Source organism: Bufo gargarizans, chromosome 2 (genome assembly GCF_014858855.1).
Source record: "Bufo gargarizans isolate SCDJY-AF-19 chromosome 2, ASM1485885v1, whole genome shotgun sequence".
Taxonomy (NCBI): domain Eukaryota; kingdom Metazoa; phylum Chordata; class Amphibia; order Anura; family Bufonidae; genus Bufo; species Bufo gargarizans.
The window spans coordinates 241,958,742-241,980,645 of NC_058081.1; the positions used below are offsets into that span (position 1 = coordinate 241,958,742).

The window sequence follows — 21,904 nt, forward strand, 5'->3', positions numbered from 1 at the left end:
TAGCGTCCATCTAGCAGCTCGTGTCCTCAGCTCTATACACAAAATCCCGTTGACAGGTTCCCTTTAACCACTTCAACCCCCCTAGCTGAAACACCCTTAATGACCAGGCTACTTTTTACACTTCTGCACTACACTACTTTCACCGTTTATTGCTCGGTCATGCAACTTACCCCCAAATGAATTTTACCTCCTTTTCTTCTCACTAATAGAGCTTTCATTTGGTGGTATTTCATTGCTGCTGACATTTTAACTTTTTTTGTTATTAATCGAAATTTAACAATTTTTGGAATGTGTGCCCCTTTGCCCACCTAGGCGGCAAAAAAGTGTCACACATGTGGTATCGCCGTACTCAGGAGAAGTTGGGGAATGTGTTTTGCGGTGTTATTTTACATATACCCATGCTGGGTGAGAGAAATATCTTGGCAAAAGACAACTTTTCCCATTTTTTTATACAAAGTTGGCATTTGACCAAGATATTTATCTCACCCAGCATGGGTATATGTAAAATGACACCCCAAAACACATTCCCCAACTTCTCCTGAGTACGGCGATACCAGATGTGTGACACTTTTTTGCAGCCTAGATGCGCAAAGCGGCCCAAATTCATTTTAGGAGGGCATTTTTAGACATATGGATCCCAGACTTCTTCTCACGCTTTCGGGCCCCTAAAATGCCAGGGCAGTATAAATACCCCACATATGACCCCATTTTGGAAAGAAGACACCTCAAGGTATTCAATGAGGGGCATGGCGAGTTCATAGAATTTTTGGCACAAGTTAGCGAAAATTGATTTTTTGGGGGATTTTCTCACAAAGTCACAAAATTTCAATCTTTCATGGACTCAATATGCCCCTCACGGAATACCTTGGGGTGTCTTCTTTCCGAAATGAGGTCACATGTGGGGTATTTATACTGCCCTGGCATTTTAGGGGCCCTAAAGCGTGAGAAGAAGTCTGGAATATAAATGTCAAAAAAAATGTATGCATTTGGATTCCGTGAGGGGTATGGCGAGTTCATTGAGATTTTATTTTTTGACACAAGTTAGTGGAATATGAGACTTTGTAAGAAAAAAAAAAAAAAAAAAAAAAAACTATTTCCGCTAACTTGGGCTAAAAAATGTCTGAATGGAGCCTTACAGGGGGGTGATCAATGACAGGGGGTGATCACCTATATAGACTCCCTGATCACCCCCCTGTTATTGATCACCTCCCTGTCATTGATCACCCCCCTGTAAGGCTCCATTCAGACGTCCGTATGATTTTTACGGATCCACGGATACATGGATCGGATCCGCAAAACACATATGGACGTCTGAATGGAGCCTTACAGGGGGGTGATCAATGACAGGGGGGTGATCACCCATATAGACTCCCTGATCACCCCCCTGTCATTGATCACCCCCCTGTCATTGATCACCCCCTGTAAGGCTCCATTCAGACGTCCGTATGATCAGGGAGTCTATATGGGGTGATCATGGGTGATCAGGGGTTCATAAGGGGTTAATAAGTGACAGGGGGGGTGTAGTGTAGTGTAGTGGTGTTTTGTGGTACTTTACTGAGCTACCTGTCTCCTCTGGTGGTCGATCCAAGCAAAAGGGACCACCAGAGGACCAGGTAGCAGGTATATTTGACGCTGTTATCAAAACAGCGTCTAATATACCTGTTAGGGGTTAAAAAAAAAATCGCATCTCCAGCCTGCCAGCAAACGATCGCCGCTGGCAGGCTGGAGATCCTGTCTCTTACCTTCCGATCCTGTGAACGCGCGCGCCTGTGTGCACGCGGCCACAGAAAATCACGGCTCTTGCGAGATGACGCGTATATGCGTCACTCTGCGCAGAGCTGCCGCCTCCGGACTGCAGATCTGCGTTAGGCGGTCCGGAGGCGGTTAAAGGGGATATGCCATGATTAATGTAAAAAATGAAAATCAGACATCATATAGTATATGACAATACCTTTCTAACAAAGTTAGAACCAGCCCTGTACTGAACATGGGTCCACAGATATCTACATTCACTGCTCCAGTTGCTCTCCTTGATTTCTGCTGCTTCTCTCTCCCTCTGACTGCCACAGCCTCTAACAGAACATATGGGCTGGTGCCAGTTGAAGATTTAAACTGGGCACGTTTGACCAGTTCAATGAGACGGACAAAAAAATAAATAGGGAAAAGAACAAACAGCAGGTGGCGCTGTACAGGTACATTTTACTGAATAACTCACTGGCTATACAACATTTTTAATTACATGCAATTACAAGAGTTTTCAGACCCAGGTGCTGCTTTGAAAAATGTAAATTATATGTTTTGTGACACAGCGCCTTTAAGGAAAGCATACCAATAGTCCTATACGTTATTATATTACATCTAAATAAAACACACATTTTTAGTGCAACTATGTAACATATGAAAGCAGCTCCTAGCCAAAGCCCCTGAATGAAGGTTTCCATATAATCTCTGTAATTATGTACTAGCAGAGCAGAACAAATACCCAAGAAACCAGATCATACATTCCAGCTGAATTATCTAATGTTATGGAAGCAAAGCCTCAGCACTTCAGGAGGATCCCTGTGCAGTCTAAACATACAGTACATCTAAGGAGAAGCATTCATCATCCCCTCAGTGAGAAGGACATTGTCCAGGGGGAAACTTCTCCGCACCTTGTGGTTTTGAGAGGTTTGGTCTATGTACAATGTCAGGCATCGGCAACCTTCGGCACCACAGCTGCTGTTTAACTACAACTCCAAACATGCACACTTACTCAGCTTGTTTTGTAACTTCCATAGAAGTGAAAGAAGGATTCTGGGGGTTGTAGTTTCAGAACAGCTGGAGGTTGGTGATCTCTGCGCTATGTGATAACATTCTCAGGGGATAGGGAGGATTAGATAATGTCACACATGGCATGTATCACTGCAGTGCTGAACCTAATTAGTGTTTTTGTGTGAAAAATCAAGTTTGAAAATGTTCCTGAGGTACCTGTGGCATATTGCTGCATGAGGCGTGAGATGCACCCCAATTATAAAGAGGTGCACACCTCTTGACAACTTCATTGTATCTTGGGCTGCCTGTGCTCCAGAACCTAAATCTACTCCAGTCAGGAGATGAAATCGATTTCAGGTGAAATGTGTGCAGGTGTTCTGGTGCCCATTTTTTAAATGTACCCCCCCCCCCCCCCTCCTGCGCTCACCTTGCCCACTTTTTACAAAGTGGCAAAAAGTGTCAGAAAAGGGGGGGGGGGGGAATCAAACAGTATAGAACAAATGTTACATTCCTTAGGGCTCATTCAGACGGCTGTAGTGTTTTGCGGTCCACAAATTGCGCAAAAACACGGATACTGGCCGTGTGCGTTCCACATTTAGCGGACTGTAGTCATTTCTATCATAGTGCTGGCCATGTATTCTTGTCCACGATTGCGGACAAGAATAGGACTTGCTCTATCTTTCTTGCAGGGCTTGTGAATGGAACAATGGATGTGCTGTCCGCATCTTTTGTGGTCCCATTGAAATGAAAGGGTCCGCGCCTGAATGAGCCCTTACTGATAAAAAATCTAACTTAATTATTAGATTCACAGCAGAATTTTAAAAAGCCTGAATATTTCCAAGGCAAATAACGAATACTGGCATTTCCTAAAATCTTCCAAGCCAGCAGATGTCTTGGCCAGGAACACAGTACATTTATAGTAAATGGTGGGAGCCAAATATTGTGATGGCACCAGAACCGATATCATTTTCACATCTGGCTATATGAATCTGTCATCATGACTGTCAACTATATTACCAATAAGTGGTGTTCTATGAGTAAGCAATTAGGAAATATGTGAAGAAAAGAATGATGATGACAGATACAACATTTAAAGGGGTTGTGTCAAGATATTACCATGTCCCCTATCCATAGGAGAGGGGTAATGGTCTGATCTGGTGGGGTCCAAATGCAGCATGGTGGTCATACAGAGAATAGAAGGGGGGCATACGGATAAGGATTTTCTTGAGACAACCCTTTTAATTGCACACCATCAGCTACATATTCAAGGAGAAAAATGTAACCACTTCCCTACCACCTATGGTGGAAGTAGGGCCTTTAAACAGGGCACCCAATGAGGAGCTGAACGGGCACTATAGCTGCCGAGTTTCCCAGAGGAAATGTAACCCCTCATATTCCATGTTCAATTGTAAAAATGCCTGGTAATGTCGGGGGCAGGGCCAGAATGGGTCTTGCCCCTCATGGTGTCATTGAAAACACAGTATGTTTTTGTGGTATTTTTCTCTCCCCCTCCCTATTTTTTCTTAAATTTCTCCTCAGATTTTCAGTTAGCCGGTGACAAGTCAGACAGCTTCAGGATTGGTTAATTTGGTTGTTGGATGGTTGCTGGGCAAGTTTGCCCAGCGTTGCTATTGGTTAAATCTGTTGCTGCCTGGTTGCTAGGCATATTTTCTATTTTTAAATTGAACTTTGATTAGTGATGGGCCCTTTTTTTGGGGCTATTTATGGAGCAGTACTTACATTGAGGATTCAGTCAACGTGTGAAGATTCAAGCTGGAAATTCGTCCCGCCCGCCCCCCAAAGATATGTCACGGTCTTTGGATTTTTTTTTGGGGGGGGGGGGGGGGGTTAGTCGCCCAGCCTTCTGGGTGGACAAATGATAAGTGGTAATGGACTTTATTATTATGGGTATTTCAAATTTATAATGGTTTATTGGCTTTTGGTTTATGTTACCCCCAAAATGTAATAAAGACTGCGGCCATTTCATCCACAATGATTCTTGTCTTTATTTGCTAGGTTATTTATGATATTGTTTGTTTATTGCTGAATATGACACCATGAAGCACACAGCACAGACTTCACTAAGGATAGGTAGAAGGTGTGTAATAAGTTAGAAAGGAAAACCATTCTGAATGACCCCCTCGTTGTAATGTGTTTCTGGAGATTTTAGACACTGAACAGAATAATACAGTACTGTACCTTAATGACTGCTCTCTGCGGGAGTAGAGAAATATCATCTTCACCTTCCCTCATGGCAGAAGAGCTGACATTTCCCAAATCATCCATGTCACCTCTTTCTAAACGCTTGCAAAAAAAATGATATATGTATATAAAATCATGACAAAATGCATTAAGAAATGTGATTATTTCAATCAAATATTAGCAGACATAAGTTGTGAAAAAAGACTTGTAGAAGAGCAGTCATGGAAGTTAGGCTACTTTCACACTAGCGTTTTTTGCGGATCCGTCATGGATCTGCAAAAACGCTTCCGTTACAATAATATAACCGCATGCATCCGTCATGAATGGATCCGGTTGTATTATGTCTTCTATAGCCATGACAGATCCGTCATGAACACCACTGTAGTGCTGTACAGAGACAGTCCCTGTCTCCATTGGGGCCGCCATCTAAATTGCACATCCACCTCTGTGTATGTTTTTGGAGTGTGAGATAAAACTGAAGCAGGGAGGAAACCACAGAAATATGGGAACAATATACAAACTCCCAGGACCCCACTGCTAGGTAACAGTGCTACCTACTGAGCTGTCCTGCTGTCCATTTCCTCAGATGTAGAGATGTCCAAATCATTGCTGAATGAGGGACGAATACCCTTGCTAGTATTAAAAAATCTATGTGAAAATCTGCATACGGGGTTCCAGTAGCCTGTTCCGACAGAGGAGCAGAATACTGGAATTTCCGTACACCACCGCAAACCCATTCACTATAACGGGATCCGTCTGTTTTCCGACATGAATGGGGGATTCCTGCTGGAAAGATACCACTGCGAAATTGACAGATCCCATTATAGTAAATGGGTATCCGGTGGGCCCCAGTAGTATAGGACAAGCAGATCCAGTATTCGGCTCCTTTGTCAGGACAGAATATCTGAATCCTGTCTGCAGATGTAAAAATAGCCTAAACTTCCATGTGTGCCATGCTGTCCCAAAAAAAAACCCACAGAGCATTAATGTTTGTGAAATAAATCTTCTTTTTTCCTCTGAAAGTTTTATTATGTCTGTATTACAGTCTTGATAGCTCATCTTGTAAAACATCTGTCAGGAATGGCTGCTAGAATAGTAAGCACTCAAGACTTGGCAGCCTCAATTCTGCAAGGGTTTTAATGTGCTGCGGGGCCTGTCACATTGCGGGGTGGTGAACAGCATTTTACATCCATCACAAGCAGTTCTTGTACCACACGGCTGTATCGGATCACTTGTATCAGACCTGCTGCAGTTCTGGAAAGTAGACCAGGACTATGTTCTTATGAACACAGAGAGAAAGAGATTATGACATATTGAAGAGCATTTTCCAGGAAAAAAAACAAAAATCAAATCTGGAAACATGATACTGGAGCTGTGGGAAGCCATTTTCTATCCAACAGTCTGAGTCATCCTGCTTTCCTACACAGTAATGTATAAAACTGATCATGCATATCAGACAAACGTTGGCGTGTGGTGGAGCCTGACCGTTCCTTGACTTCTGCTGCCAGGAGAAACGAGGATTGGACAGGTTGGATTTCATTACTACCAACCTTTGCTCCTCTGACAAATAAGCTTTATCAGAGACGTCTCACACTTGCTTAGTGGTAAACTCTACTAAGGTGAGCATGTTTATGTGGGAGTTGGGAGACAGAGCTATGGGACGCACAACTGCTGCCTTGTGTATGACCAGTTTACTAAATGTGTCACACAAGATTTGGGAATTATTGCTTCCTTCTTCCAGAAACAGTGCCATGCCTGTCTGTGGTTTATTTCTGGTATTGGAGCTCATCTCCATTGAAGTCACACTTTGGTCATTCTGACGCTATTTCTAAAAGAAAGCGGCTATGTTGTATCTTGCGAAATTCCTTGAAGTGTCAGTGTTCACTGTAGTTCTAGTCTTCTGGTTATGACCCAGGAAAATGTTCTACGTGAAGAGCCATTATAGGACCTATCTATAGAAGACAGAATATATCTGCTCTGTAGTGCATTGAATTACTTCATTATTTTGGTGCAATATACGCTAGCAAGATTTCTTCTTAAGATCAGTGTCAGAAATGCCACTCAATAAATCCCCCCCCCCCCAATATCTCCCTCAAAAATGTGTAATCCATATTTGAATGGAGTTGGCAACTAGACAAATCTAATCTCCTCCTTACACCAACCTTCCTACTTGAAGCTGCTAGATACATTTTGGTGCATTACACTAAAAATGGTGTAATTTACCTTGCATTTTTATTGGGAGTCCGTGACAATGACGGATCATAATATGGGGGGTTTGGGGCAGCCGCCCCAGGCCCAACATCCCTGTGGGGCTCATAGCCGCCCAAACTGCCCACACAATGCACCAATCACAAAATAAATGAGCAGCAGGGAGAGCAACAGCAGGGAGAGTGGAAGTAGCAAGCAGGCCCAGACTGCTGTCCGGATACTGCTGAAGTTCTGGACTGTGTGCAGATGTCAGACCACTCTGTGGGGGGGCTCAAAGCTGCCTTTTGATGTGCAACATGTATGTCCTCCTCCTCCTGCCACTATAAGAAAGTATCAATGCATGTGCTGACTGTGCATTAAAGGTAAGGGAGATCTATGCTGCATACTGTGGGTGTTATACTATATACTTCCTACTGTGGGGTGTTGTACATACTGCAGGGTTATATACTATGTACTGCATACTATTCAGTGTTATACTATATACTGTGGGGTGTTATATACTAAACAGTGCATATTGTGAGGTGTTATACTATATACTGTGGAGTGTTAAACTATATACGGTACTGCATGCTGTGAGGTGTTATATACTATATATTGCATACTGTGGGGTGTTATACTACAAACCGGATTCCAAAAAAGTTGGGACACTATACAAATCGTGAATAAAAACTGAATGCAATGATGTGGAGGTGCCAACTTCTAATATTTTATTCAGAATAGAACATAAATCACGGAACAAAAGTTTAAACTGAGAAAATGTACCATTTTAAGGGAAAAATATGTTGAATCAGAATTTCATGGTGTCAACAAATCCCCCAAAAGTTGGGACAAGGCCATTTTCACCACTGTGTGGCATCTCCCCTTCTTCTTACAACACTCAACAGACGTCTGGGGACCGAGGAAACCAGTTTCTCAAGTTTAGAAATAGGAATGCTCTCCCATTCTTGTCTAATACAGGCCTCTAACTGTTCAATCGTCTTGGGCCTTCTTTGTTGCACCTTCCTCTTTATGATGCGCCAAATGTTCTCTATAGGTTTCAGTACCCGGATCCTTCTCCTACGCAGCTATGATGTTGTGATTGATGCAGAATGTGGTCTGGCATTATCTTGTTGAAAAATGCAGGGTCTTCCCTGAAAGAGATGATGTCTGGATGGGAGCAGATGTTGTTCTAGAACCTGAATATATTTTTCTGCATTGATGGTGCCTTTCCAGACAAGCAAGCTGCCCATGCCACACGCACTCATGCAACCCCATACCATCAGAGAGGCTTCTGAACTGAGCGTTGATAACAACTTGGGTTGTCCTTGTCCTCTTTGGTCCGGATGACATGGCGTCCCAGATTTCCAAAAATAACTTCGAATCGTGACTCGTCTGATCACAGAACAGTCTTCCATTTTGCCACACTCCATTTTAAATGATCCCTGGCCCAGTGAAAACGCCTGAGCTTGTGGATCTTGCTTAGAAATGGCTTCTTCTTTGCACTGAAGAGTTTCAGCTGGCAAGGGCGGATGGCACAGTGGATTGTGTTCACTGACAATGCTTTCTGGAAGTATTCCTGAGCCCATTCTGTGATTTCCTTTACAGCAGCATTCCTGTTTGTGGTGCAGTGTCGTTTAACCCCTTAAGGACATAGGACGTACCGGTACGCCCTATTTCCCGAGTCCTTAAGGACCGAGGACGTACCGGTACGTCCTGACTTAAAAATGTAATTCCGGCGCTGCGGGGGTTAATCGGAACGGGATTTCGGCTGAAATCATTCAGCCGGCATCCCGTAACAACGCAGGGGGGGTCATTGGACCCCCCCGTATCGGCGATCGCAGAAAACCGCAGGTCAATTCAGACCTGCGGTTTTCTGCGTTTCCGGTCCATTCGGGTGTCCTGTGACCCGATGAACCGGAAAAAGACTGCGATCGGTGGCGTAATTTTACACCACCAATCGCAGTCCGAGGATTTGAGGAGGCGGTGCTGGCCCTGGTGCTGAACACTGCTGTCCAGGGTGCTGATTGGTGCAGGGGAGAGAGGCGCGAGATTCAAACTTCCTGCGCTCCTCTCTCCCCTCCTCTTCCTGTTCTGCACGAGCACCCGGCAGCATCGTCCAGCACCAGCTCCTGTGTCCCCCTAATCGCCATCCATCACCCTCCTGCACCCATCGCCACCCAGGTAGGTTAGGGTCAGTGAGGGAGAGGCACCGTTAGGCAGGGAAAGAAGGGAAAAGTAAGTTAGGAAAAAAAAAAAAAAAGTACTTTTATTCCAAACTTCCATCTATCCATCTAACCCTAACCCCGACCCCCCCTGCCACTTGCGTCCACTGTTAGCTCATCGCCCGCCCCACCGCTGATCAGCGTAGTACCGCTGATTAGCAAGTTTTAACATTTTTTTTTCCTATCACTTGCCCTTTTTTTCTTGCCTTTTTTAGTACGCGAACACCCGTTGCCCCCACACACACGCACATATAATAAAGTTTGCCACACACGCACACCTACACGCACACACACCCATGGCCCGCCGGGTGTTCTCGGCCGAGGAGGCATACGCCCAGATTGCCTCCGACTCCGAGAGCCCCAGTGAGGATGAGGATGACCCCACATTCCTTTTATCATCCGCATCCTCCTCATCATCATCGGATGACGATGAGCCACCAAGGCGGCGGAGACGCCGCCAGGCGGAGCCAGGGGCCGCACATGCTAGGGATCCTGTGGCCCACCCTAGTACGAGCCGCCCTGGGGTTCGTACTGGTTTCCCGGCCCACCAAATAAGTCCACCGGAGCCCCCTGCCGATGAACTTAGCTGGTGTCCCCCAGTGGACTTTTAGCCTGAGATTCCGGATTTCGCTGGCAATCCTGGAATCCAGATTCCCACAGTGGGGTTTACTGAAATAGACTTTTTTTTTTTTTTTTTCAGTAACCCACTGGTGAATTTGATGGTGGAGCAGACGAATCTGTACGCCCAACAGTTCGTCGCTCAAAACCCAGGCTCAGTTTTGGCTAGACCCGGTGGCTGGACGCCGGTCAGTGCAGCCGAAATGAGGACATTTTGGGCCCTCGTGCTGCATATGGGTCTAGTCCAAAAACCCAATGTCAGGCAATACTGGAGTGGGGACGTCCTGTACCAGACCCCACTGTACAGTATGGTCATGACACGTCACCGGTTTGAGGCCATCCGGAAATGTCTACATTATTCCGATAATGCAGCATGTCCACCCCGAGGTGATCCTGCCTATGACCGGCTGTATAAGATACGGCCGGTTATCGATCACTTTGGGGCCACATTTCAGCAGGCCTACGTACCTGGAAGGGAGGTCGCGGTTGATGAGTCTCTCGTTGCGTTCAAGGGGAGACTCAGTTTCCGCCAATATATTCCCACAAAGCGGGCGAGGTATGGCGTGAAGCTATACAAAATTTGTGAGAGTACCTCAGGGTACACTTACAAATTTTGTCTGTACGAGGGGCGAGATTCCCGTATTCAACACCCAGAATGTCCCCCCCACTCTGGGTGTTAGCGGGAAACTCGTGTGGGACCTTATGTACCCACTGCTGGATAGTGGTTACCACTTGTATGTGGATAACTTTTATACCAGCATTCCCTTGTTCAGGTCCCTTGCCGCCAGATCCACGTTCGCTTGTGGGACCGTGCGGAAAAATCAACGCGGCCTCCCTGCCTACCCCCTCCAGGTACCTATCCCCAGGGGTGAGACCCGTGCACTTACCAGTGGAAACCTGTTGCTGGTCAGGTATAAGGACAAGAGGGATGTCCTTATGCTGTCCACAATCCACGGTAACAGCACCACCCCAGTCCCTGTGCGAGGTACCGCGGCAACGGTCCTCAAGCCCGATTGTATCGTCGACTACAATCGGTATATGGGAGGAGTTGATCTCTCTGATCAAGTCCTCACGCCATATAACGCCATGCGCAAAACCCGGGCATGGTACAAAAAAGTTGCGGTCTACTTGGTGCAGGTTGCCATGTACAACTCTTTTGTACTATCCCGAAGCGCTGGCAGCACAGGGACATTCCTCCAATTCTATGAGGCAGTCCTCAAGGACCTGATCTTTTCGGACCGGGAAAGAGCAGGCCGGAGTACCTCGGGAACTGGAGGCGCCCGGATCGTCCCTGGCCAACACTTTCCAGGTGTGGTCCCCCATACTGGAAAGAAGGGACGAACCCCAAAAAAGTGCAGAGTGTGTCACAAGAGGGGGATACGGAAGGACACCACTACTCAATGTGACACGTGCCCCGATCATCCGGGCCTCTGCATTATCGATTGCTTCAGGGAGTATCACACTTCCATGGAGTACTAAATTTTTATAATCCCCAACAGTTCACTAGAGAACATAAAACACTATGGCTCTCAGACTTTGGAGACACGAAAACTATTTTTCTTTCCCCCAAAAATATTAGTTTTAGTGCAGGCATCCTCAAACTGCGGCCCTCCAGATGTTGTAAAACTATAACTCCCAGCATGCCCAGACAACCTACAGCCATCATCAGGGCATGGTGGGAATTGTAGTTTTACAACATCTGGAGGGCCGCAGTTTTAGGATGCCTGCTTAGAGTCTCCAAAGTCTGAGAGCCATACATATTGGGCATCGTCGCGTGCGTAAAAGTCGTCGCTATAAAAATAACTTTTTACCAAACGCCTCGGATGAACGGTGTTAAAAATATAAAATAAAAACGGTGCCAAAACACCTATTTTTGGGCAAAATTTAAATTTAAATCCATTTTGCCGGTAATAAAGCAAGGGTTAACAGCCAAACAAAACTAAACATTTATTGCCCCAATTCTGTAGTTTGCAGAAACACCCCATATGTGGTCGTAAATGGCTATATAGCCGCACGGCAGGGCATAGAACGAAGGGAACTCCATACGGTTTCTGGAAGGCAGATTTTGATAGACAGTTTTTTTTTTTACACCATGTCCCATTAGAAGCCCCCCCTGATGTAGCCTAGACTAGAAACTCCAAAAAAGTGACCCCCATCTAAGAAACTACACCCCTCAAGGTATTCAAAAGTTACTTTACAAACTATGTTAACCCTTTAGGTGTTCCACAAAACTAAATAGCGAATGTAGAAACAATTTTAGAATTTAATTTTTTTGTTACATTGCCTCAAAAAAGAGAAATATAGAGCAACCAAAAATCAAATTTACCCCAAAAATAGTCCCAAAACAACAACCACCTTATCCCGTAGTTTCCTAGATGGGGTCACTTTTATGGAGTTTCTACTCTAGGGGTGCATCAGGGGGCTTGAAAGGGTACATGGTGTAAATAAACCAGTCCAGCAAAATCTGCCTTCCAAAAACCATATGACGTTCCCCTTCTTCTATGTCCTGCCGTTTAGCCAAATAGTAGTTTACCACCACATATGGGGTGTTTCTGCAAACTACAGAATCAGGGCAACCCATTTTGAGTGTTGTTTGGCAGTTAACCCTTGTTTTACTCCTGGAAAAAACTGATTATATTGGAAAATTTTCCAAAAAATAGAAATTTCAAAATTGTTTCTCCATCTGCCATTAACTCTTGTGGAACACCTAAAGGGTTAACATAGTTTGTAAAGTAACTTTTCAATACCTTGAGGGGTGTACTTTCTTAGATGGAGTCACTTTTTTGAAATTTCTATTCTAGGGGTGCAACAGGGGGCTTCAAATGGGACATGGTATAAACAAAACCAGTCCTGCAAAATCTGCCTTCCAAAACCCATATGGTGTTCCCCTCCTTCTATGTGCTACCGTTCGGCCAAACAGTAGTTTACGACCACATATGGGGTGTTTTTGCAAACTACAGAATCAGGGCAACCCATTTTGAGTGTGGTTTGGCAGTTAACCCTTGTTTTACTCCTGGAAAAAATTGATTATATTGGAAAATTTTCCAAAAAATAGAAATTTCTAAATTGTTTCTCCATCTGCCATTAACTCTTGTGGAAGACCTAAAGGGTTAATAAAGTTTGAAAAAACAGTTTTGAATACCTTGAGGGGTGTAGTTTCTAGAATGGGGTCATTTTTGGGAGGTTTCTATTATCTAAGCCTCACAATATGACTTCAAACCTGAACTGGTCCATAAAAAGTGGGATTTTGAAGATTTCTCAAAAATTTCAAAATTTGCTTCTAAACTTCTAAGCCTTGTAACATCCCCAAAAAATAAAATATCATTCCCAAAATGCTACAAACATGAAGTAGACATATGGGGAATGTAAAGTCATCACAATTTTTGGGGGTATTACTATGTATTACAGAAGTAGAGAAACTGAAACTTTGAAATTTGCAAATTTTTCAAAATTTTTGGTAAAAAATGTATTTTTTTATGCAAAAAAATTAACTTTTTTGACCCAATTTTAGCAGTGTCATGAAGTACAATATGTGACGAAAAAACAATCTCAGAACGGCCTGGGTAAGTCAAAGCATTTTAAAGTTATGAGCACTTAAAGTGACACTGGTCAGATTTGCAAAAAATGGCCTGGTCCTTAAGGTGAAAATGAGCCTGGTCCTTAAGGGGTTAAGGGCCCGGAGATCACGGGCATCCAGTATGGTTTTACGGCCTTGACCCTTACGCACAGAGATTGTTCCAGATTCTCTGAATCTTCGGATGATGTTATGCACAGTTGATGATGATAGATGCAAAGTCTTTGCAATTTTTCGTTGGGTAACACCTTTCTGATATTGCTCCACTATCTTTCTGCGCAACATTGTGGGAATTGGTGATCCTCTACCCATCTTGGCTTCTGAGAGACACTGCCACTCTGAGAAGCTCTTTTTATACCCAATCATGTTGCCAATTGACCTAATTAGTGTTAATTGGTCTTCCAGCTCTTCGTTATGCTCAAATTTACTTTTTCCAGCCTCTTATTGCTACTTGTCCCAACTTTTTGGGGATTTGTTGACACCGTGAAAATTTTAATCAACGTATTTTTCCTTTAAAATGATACATTTACTCGGATTAAACGTTTGATCTGTCATCTACGTTCTATTACAAATAAAATATTGACATTTGCCATCTCCACATCATTGCATTCAGTTTTTATTCACAATTTGTTTAGTGTCCCAACTTTTTGGGAATCCGGTTTGTATGTACTGGATACTATAAGGTGCTATATACTATGAGGGCCCTGGCTGTTATGTGCTATGGGGGGCTGGAGTTGTTATACTATATATTGTGTGGGGCTGGAGATGTTATACTATATACAGTGTGGGGCTGGGAGGGTTATATACTGTGTGGCGCTAGGAGTGTGATATACAGTGAGGGGCTCAGTGTGTTATGCTTTACACTGTGTGGGGCTGGGGGTGTTATACTATATACTGTGTGGGGCTGGAGTTGTTATACTATATACAGTGTGAGGCTAGGAGGGTTATATACTTTGTGGCGCTAGGAGTGTGATATACGGTGAGAGGCTCAGTGTGTTATGCTGTACACTGTATAGGGCTGAGGTTGTTATAATATATAGAGTGTGTGGCTGGGTGTTTTATGCTATATACTGCTATATGCCGCTATTCACTACTTTGTGCCACAGTGAAGATGTCCTGACACAGAGATGTGTAATCACTGCAGCCAATCACTGGCTTCAGTGGGTCACATGTGCCTATGTCAGGAAACCACCGCTATAGCAGGATGTAGATAACAGTGAAAATTAAGTAGCCTTGGAATAGGAATGGTGGGAGATCAGTGACGTATACCTTTCAATTTATTTAGACCATTCTGAGCGATTTTACATTTTTCCCTTTAGGATTTACAGGGATATATGAAGCTGAGATCTTTACGGCTCTTTGGTAAAGTCCACATTCTGCTATCACTGTCCCTCGGCCTACAGAGTCACCATGGTACAAGCTAACCACTGTTGGATAGAATTTCCAAACTGGCAGTATATACAATATACTGATGAGGCCAGTGATTGGCTGTACCGGCCTACTGTAGTATACCAGAGATGTCTTGGCTGCAGCCAAGAACATAACATCATGGCTTCAGAGATGGGTAGCACCGAATTGGCAGCACTGGAGCGGATGGGTGTTTGAACCAATTACAATTTTTTATTGTTTTAATACCTTACCCACCTTTTAATATATATTTTTAATTTGTACAACCCCTTTAAATAAAACTTGACTATGTCCATCTTTAAAATACTTGGATAAGGGTAATGATTGCAATAAAATGCTCCTTTAAAAAGGGCATTTTTGATTATTATCGAAGGCTGATCTAACCTCTTTAGAAGAGTGTCATGTAATGAATATTGTGCGGCAGGAGAACGGCCATCATGCCCTTACTAAAGGAAGCTTTGCTAATGGAAAGTTCTATGCCTGTTTACATCTCCAGTGAAAACATGCAGCGTATTTTTAGATCCCAGATAATAATTTTAAGTCCCTTACTTGGTGTGTCTAAATTAATTTTAGACTATGTCAACACTACAACTCTTAGGCTTAGACATACCGTACCTCAAAGTACTCTCTTTTCTTTTTGGAATCCTGAGCTTCAGCGTTCCATGCTTTTAGGATTTTTTTCATGAAGGCATCATCAAAAACACTTTGAATTCTGACTGAAGCCTCTGAGAAAAAAGAAAGAAAGCAATAAGCATTTTTTTATTTTAGAAAACAAAACATTTCATAGGAACATCTGCTTGCTTTTAGTGGTCGCTGCTGTTTCAACAAACTAAACATAAATCAATAGTACATAGAAATATAAGAAACTGTGTAATATATCTTATGAGACTAAAATGCTTCTTTTTCCACTTATCAGGCTCCTTTCCCCCTGCACCCTTTCTTAACAAATTGTTTACTTAGGTCTCCCGCACATTATCGCAAGTGTTTTGCGGTCCACAAACCACTGATTCCCAAAACACAGATACAGGCCGTGTGCACACCGCAATTTTGTTTCTCACTTCCGTAGAGATGTCCCGTCCTTGTCTGCAAAACTGACTAGAATAGGACATGCTCTACCTTTTTTGCGGGCCGGCGGAATGGACATAAGGATGCAGAATTTTTACAGCCCCATTGAAATAAATTGGTGTGCATCTGATCCACAAAAAATATACGGTTGTGTGCATAAGGCCTTAAAGCTTATATTACACCTGCAGATAATACTGAAGATCATCGCTAGGCCTCCTGCACATGACTGTAGGTGTCCCGTTGCCGTATTGCGGACCGCATTTGCGGATCCACAATACACGGGCACCGTTCCGTGTGCATTCCGCATCACAGATGCAGACCCATTCACTTCAATGGGTCCGCAAATCCGGAATGGTGCGGAACTGAAGCACAGAATGGAACCCTGCGGAAGCACTACGGAGTGCTTCCTTGGGGTTTCGTCCCGTACTTCCATTCCGCAAAAAGATAGAACATGTCCTATCTTTTTGTTGAACAGGCGGTTTGTGGACCCATTAAAGTGAAAGGGTCCGCGATCCGCTGCAGCTGCCCCACGGTCGGTGTTCGTGCATTGCGGCACAGCTCCTTAGAGTCTCCTTTTGAAGGGACAGTTCCTATCGATTTTATTCCCTCCTGTAAGGTCAACATAGTAAGACTAATTAGACAATCTGCATTATTATCTCTACAATATCGCTCTAGTATGGCTCTTATTATTAGTAGTAGAAATACTCTGTATGGCAGCGATTTCTAAACTGTCTAGCCCAGCTAGACCCCTCTGAGGAACTCTACTCTGTCTGTAGAAATCTAATATCATGAATGTATATACAGTGATCCCTCAAGATACAATGGCCTCAGGATACAATATTTCCAGCATACAATGGTCTTTTCTGACCCATCGTAAGTTAAAACTAGACTCAACATACAATGTCTCAGCCTCAGATCCAACCAATCAAGGTCACTTCTCTGGTAAAACAGTTGTTTTAGTTGTCAGTAATCAGCTATTCCTGACTGATATATGTAAGGACTTGTTTTACCTGTCTTAGTTATCTGCTTAATTTTCTTAAATCTTTATTTTCTCTTACCTTGGATGACATTTTGGGGCTTCGGAACCAATTACTCAACTTACAATGGTTTCAACATACAGTGGTCGTCCTGGAACCAATTAATATTGTAACTTGAGGGACCACTGTATAATATCTGATGCTACCCCTGCTCGGCTTAGCCGATGAAAAGGATGTGGTGCGTTCCATTGGCAAGGTCTTTGGTATTAATTGGACAGGCAGGCCAAAAATATACATTTCCTGTCTACTATGCGATATCAGGAAGACAAATAGCAAGGTTCCTAGTCTGATTTTGGGTTCAAAGTTACTGATATAAAATGGCAGAATGATCAGATAGGTTCAGGTGAAAATCTTCTGGGTGTAAGTTGGTCTTCTAGTTAGGGCTCATGCACACGGCCGTTGGTTGGCCGTTCCGTGCATTAGGGACCGCAGACAGATCCAGACCCATTCAACCTGAATGGGTTTGTGATCTGTCCGGACCGCAAAAACATAGAACATGTTCTATTTTTTTGCGGTGCGGAGGAACGGAGAGAAACCCCACGGAAGCACTCCATAGTGCTTCCGTGGGGTTCCGTGGCTCCATTCTGCACCGGACCTTCTGGATTGTGGACTCATTCAAGTGAATGGGTCCGCATCCATGATGCGGGGTGCACATGTCCAGTGCCAGTGTATTGTGGACACTCTGTTTGCGGGCCGCAATACGGGCACAGCCGGGCAATGGCCATGTGCATGAGCCCTAAGAGTGTGCTGTGATTTTTCTATGTTTCTCTATTTGTGTGTGCTGCCACTCAAAACTGAGGTTTTATATCTTACCTTCTACATAAGAAAACATTAAGCTTATGACTGTGATCCTGTCTACTGTAGGAATATAGCTGAACGCTGCCACCTGCTGGTTAGCCCTGAGGTTACACAATCAGCATGCCAGCCTGCATCATTGCCCTTTGTGACAGCAAGGCAAACAATCTTTACAATGTGTTCCTTCCCCTGTCAGATTAGCTTTGGTAGCTGCAATACAATAATATTACCTAGTGTTCATTCACACGTCCGCAAGTGTTTTGCGGACCACACATCACAGACACTATAATAGAAAATTGCGGATCCCGAAAAAACGGGTCCCGAAAAAACTGATGCGGATCCCGAAAATGTGGATCCATTCCAGCCCCATTGAAAGTGAATGGGTCCGCAAATTGCGGAACGAATGCGGACCCAAATTACGGGCGCGTGAATGGACCCTTAGGGTGGGTTCACATCTGCGTTATGGATTCCGTTATGGCTTTCCGTTATAACTTGATTATAACAGAAAATAACAGAAAATAACGGAATCCATAAGACGGAAGTTAAAACAGAAGCCTTTAAGAGGCATTCCGTTTTTATCCGTCTTAATAGAAGTCTATGGGAATCATAACGGATCCGTCTGGTTTCGTTTATGCAAGACGGGAAACAAAGTTCTCTCCACAGGACTTTTTTCTCCGTTCTGCATAACGGAAACGGGACGGATCTGTTATGATTCCCATAGAATTCTATTATGACGGAAAGCACAACGGAATGTCTTTTAAAGGCTTCCGTTTTGCATTCCGTCATAATAAAAGTCTATTGGAAGCAAAACGGATCCGTCCCGTTTCCCTTATGCAGAACGGAGAAAAAAGTCCTGTGGAGAGAACTTTGTTTCCCGTCTTGCATAAACGAAACCAGACGGATCCGTTATGATTCCCATAGACTTCTATTAAGACGGATAAAAACGGAATGCCTCTTAAAGGCTTCTGTTTCCCTAATGGAAAGCAGGACGCATCCGTTCTGCTGCCCATTGACTTGTATTATGGAGAATCAAAATGGAATTCCTCTTAAAGGCTTCCGTTTTGACTTCCGTCTTATGGATTCCGTAATAACCATGTTATAACAGAAAGCCATAACGGAATCCAGAACGCAGATGTGAACCCACCCTTAGAGATGAGTAAGCATATGTCTTCTCATCCACCTCTTAGGGCTGTTTCACACGAGCGGATGCCGTGCGTGACATCCGCTCCGTGAATGACAGCCAAGACCCGATGCAGACTGCAGAGGCACCGAGCAGCAACATGACTGATAATGCTCCGTGCCTCTCTGTGATCTCTTTACTACGAAATCACAGTGAGATAAAGTTGTCACTGTGATTTCGTAGTAAAGAGATCACAGAGAGGCACGGAGCATTATCAGTCATGTTACTGCTCCGTGCCTCTGCAGTCTGCATCGGGTCTTGGCACTCTTTCACGGAGCGGATGTCACGCACGGCATCCGCTCGTGTGAAACAGCCCTTAGGCTCCTTGCTCACAACACCATTCTTCTCCATCTGCAGCCTCAGCCTATAGCCCTTAGAGTATAGTGGTCAGAAAAATCCCCACTCACAACAGAGGTACGTGCAGCTGCACATATAGTTTTGTGCACAATATATGATTAAACACTATAATTAGAGGGTTTCATCAGAAACAATTATTTCAAGAGGACCTGTCAGCTGCATCAACCCTATAAAACCAGGTATACTGTCAGGTAGGGCCGATCCTCCTGTTTAAAATAATACCTGGAAAAAATTGTGTAAAAGGCGGCTCTCATATTAATTGTAGGGGATAGGGTGCACTGAACAAATAGACCCACCCTGTCCGGAAAATAAATTATAGAATATAATATATATATTGTTTTTGCACATTTTGTTGGCTGATTATGGGGTTTTTAATATAAAACGCACACCCTTCTGAACATTCCCCATTTATTGATATGCTAGGAAATAAAGTTATATATACCGAGAAATAACTCTTTTTGTCAGCGCATTAGAAATCACCTTCAACTGTATAATATTTATTTTGTGATATTTTATACATATATTTTAATAAAAAATTATTTTTTCCACATAAGTCCAAGTGAAGGAGTGCCTGTCAAAACTTATTCTAAAATAATACCTGTCTGGTGAAAATTGGTAGCAGCATTCCCAAGGAAAAAAAAAAAACTTTATTTACTGAGGACCTCATTTGGCTCACAATCACTGATGATAATCACTGATCAAACACTGATGTGTGAAAGCAGCCTAAGGTCGGGTTCACATGTGCGTTGTGAATTCCGGAACTGTAATCCGGTCACTGTATCCGGAGTATATGTCGGCTTTCAGCTAGACCAAAAATGGGACATGGGACCAACACAGGTGCCTTCAGCTGCCAAGTGCACACGTAACGGGTCAGCCAGGTTCATAGGTACAAATCTGCTGACAGATGGCCTTTAAATCATACCAGACAACCCCTTTAATAAATGATAAAAGGTGGAACCACGTAACTTCAGCTTGGTAAGTCTGACATATGTGGAATGCAAAATATTGAGGGCATTCTAATAGATGATCTGCAACAGTACCAACGAATAAAAAAATACCTAGCACGAGCCAACCATGCTCTAATACAATAAGGTGAAAAGTCAGACAAAAGCATTTAAAGAAATTCAATAAAATTATCCATATAAAACAATTTGTACAGACCACAGTATCACTATGTGCACCACATGTATATATAATACTTTCAGATATTTGTATGAAAACTTACTGATATGCTGTGTATTGTGAAATTTCACCCACTTATTCCAACGGCGAATTATGGACTGCAAAAATGTTTTTGTATGATGAGCCTCCGCATTCTGCAGCTTGACCTGTGTGTCCAGTCTTTTGGCTTTCCTCGTAGCACAATACTCCATCCAGGCACTGCATGGCGAGTAAATATTTTAGTAGGCTTTCATCCAAGCTTTCAATGCATGAAATGAAATCCATGTAATCTAATCTGAAACATAGCATGTAACTGATGGAAAATCGTACCCAGAAGATCTGAAAGGATTCTGTCTGGAAATGTCATCATATTACTATTACTAAATGAAAAATGTTTAACCATAGTTATGATCTATCTATCTATCTAGCTATGCACTATATAGATAAAAGTATAAGGACACACCTCTAAATCACTGAATTCAGGTGTTTTGTTCTGTCCCATTGCCACAGGTGTATAAAATCCAGCACCTAACCAAGCAGTTTGCCTTTAAAAACATTTGTGTAGGAATGCAACTTTCCAATAAGCTCTATGAATTAAAGCATGGTGCTGTAATAGGATGCCACCGCTGCGACAAGTCAGTTCATGAAATGTCTTCCCTCCTAGATATTCCACCATCAGCTGTGAGTGGTAATATTGTGAAGTGGAGGTGTTTAGGAACCACAGCAACTGAGCTATGAAGTGGCAGACCATCGAAAGTTACAGAGGTGGGGTCGGCAAGTGGTGCAAGTGCATAAAAGTCGCAAACACCCTGCTGACTCAATGGAGTTCATTTATCAAAGACTGGGATTTTACGCCACTGAACTGCTGGAAGATTCACCTAATTAATGACGAGACACAGGCCTCATCTTAAATTAGGAACATCCTCCAGCTGTCCATGTGCCTGGAGAGAAATCTACTACAGCCTCTGACTGGAGTAGATTCCAAGTGTCATTGACTCCAGTTTCCTAGCCCCCACAAAGCCCACACACTACACCCGCCACTCCCCAGTGTTGAGGGCATGTGATAAAATATTGTTGCACAAGTGTTAAAAAGTAGCAAAGCAGGGTCCTGAACTGTTTTTAAGGCCTAAGGGTACTTTCACACTAGCGTTATTCTTTTCCGGCATAGAGTTCCGTCCTAAGGGCTCTGTACCGGAAAAGAACTGATCAGTTTTATCCCCATGCATTCTGAATGGAGAGCGATCCGTTCAGGATGCATCAGGATGTCTTCAGTTCAGTCTTTTTGCCTTTTCAGGACGGAGATAATACCGCAGCATGCTGCGGTTTTATCTCAGTCCAAAATTCCGGA

General features: G+C 43.5%; 1 protein-coding gene across 1 annotated transcript in view; it reads right to left on the minus strand.

Moving 5' to 3' along the window:
- The window catches only part of FBXL13 (F-box and leucine rich repeat protein 13), a 249,774-nt gene that overhangs the window by 202,684 nt on the left and 25,186 nt on the right, over positions 1 to 21,904 (minus strand). The window contains exons 5-7 of the mRNA XM_044280157.1: positions 20,621 to 20,775; positions 15,577 to 15,686; positions 4,951 to 5,055 (exon numbers count right to left, since the gene is read on the minus strand). Of these exons, the coding sequence (XP_044136092.1) occupies positions 4,951 to 5,055; positions 15,577 to 15,686; positions 20,621 to 20,775 (370 nt within the window). The remainder of the gene's footprint in view (positions 1 to 4,950; positions 5,056 to 15,576; positions 15,687 to 20,620; positions 20,776 to 21,904) is intronic.